The 916-nt window shown below is 42.8% G+C and overlaps 1 protein-coding gene across 1 annotated transcript in view; it reads right to left on the reverse strand.

Moving 5' to 3' along the window:
• The window catches only part of LOC119591928 (carbohydrate sulfotransferase 11-like), a gene marked incomplete in the record, with an annotated part of 10,060 nt that overhangs the window by 2,001 nt on the left and 7,143 nt on the right, over positions 1 to 916 (reverse strand). The window contains 1 exon segment of the mRNA XM_037940680.1: positions 735 to 865. Coding sequence (XP_037796608.1) covers positions 735 to 830 — 96 coding nt within the window.

Here is a 916-nt window from a genome sequence, read left to right on the forward strand (position 1 = left end):
ATGCAAGAACAATAGGAAGAATAACCAATTAATATATAGAAAATAGTAGTAACCCCTATAGTAATAACTATAGCAATAATTATGAAGACAATTTTACCAACATAAATTACTTTTATTTTTTTCATAAATACTTCATATTACAATTAATAGTAGTAATGATATGATATGACCAATAATATTCTGTGAGATCAAGACGCGATTTTGTAAAAGAAGTAAATTATAAAAAAAAAGCGATCTTACATTAGCATAAACAGTTTCAACTTGTCTTGAAATGATATACATCCAATGCGCATGCTCGCCAGCGAATATGGTAGGCACTGGCACCCTCACCCTTAGGAGAAAATCCTCACCCTTAAGAGGCAACCCTCACCCTTAAGAGACAACTTTCACCCTTACGACAAAACCCTCACCCTTAAGAAGCAACTTTCACCCTTACGAGAAAATCCTCACCCTCACAATTAAGAGACGACCTTCACCCTTACGAGAAGTTCCTCACCCATAAGAGACTACCTCCATCCTTAAGAAACGACTCTCACCCTTAAGAGACCACCCTCACCTCTAAGAGACGACCCTCACCCTTAAGAGACGACCCTCTCCGTTAAGAAACAACTCTCACTCTTAAGAGACGACCCTTCCTTAAGAAACAACTCTCACTCTTAACAGACGACCCTCACCCTTAAGAGACGACCCTCACTCTGAAGCGACGACCCTCACCCTTAAGAGACGACTCTCACCTGCCCCATGAAATGGATGACGCAGATGACTAGGACGACCTGCAAGAGAGTCGTCAAGTTCTTGTTGATTTTCCGTACGATTCCTGGAAACACCATCTTGCAGGGCTGCGAAGGGGCGCGGGAGGGGAGACCTGGGCGGGAGAGGAGTGCAGAGTCAGTGTAGTCAGGATTGTCCTTCTGTG

Source organism: Penaeus monodon, chromosome 29, assembly GCF_015228065.2.
Source record: "Penaeus monodon isolate SGIC_2016 chromosome 29, NSTDA_Pmon_1, whole genome shotgun sequence".
NCBI lineage: Eukaryota > Metazoa > Arthropoda > Malacostraca > Decapoda > Penaeidae > Penaeus > Penaeus monodon.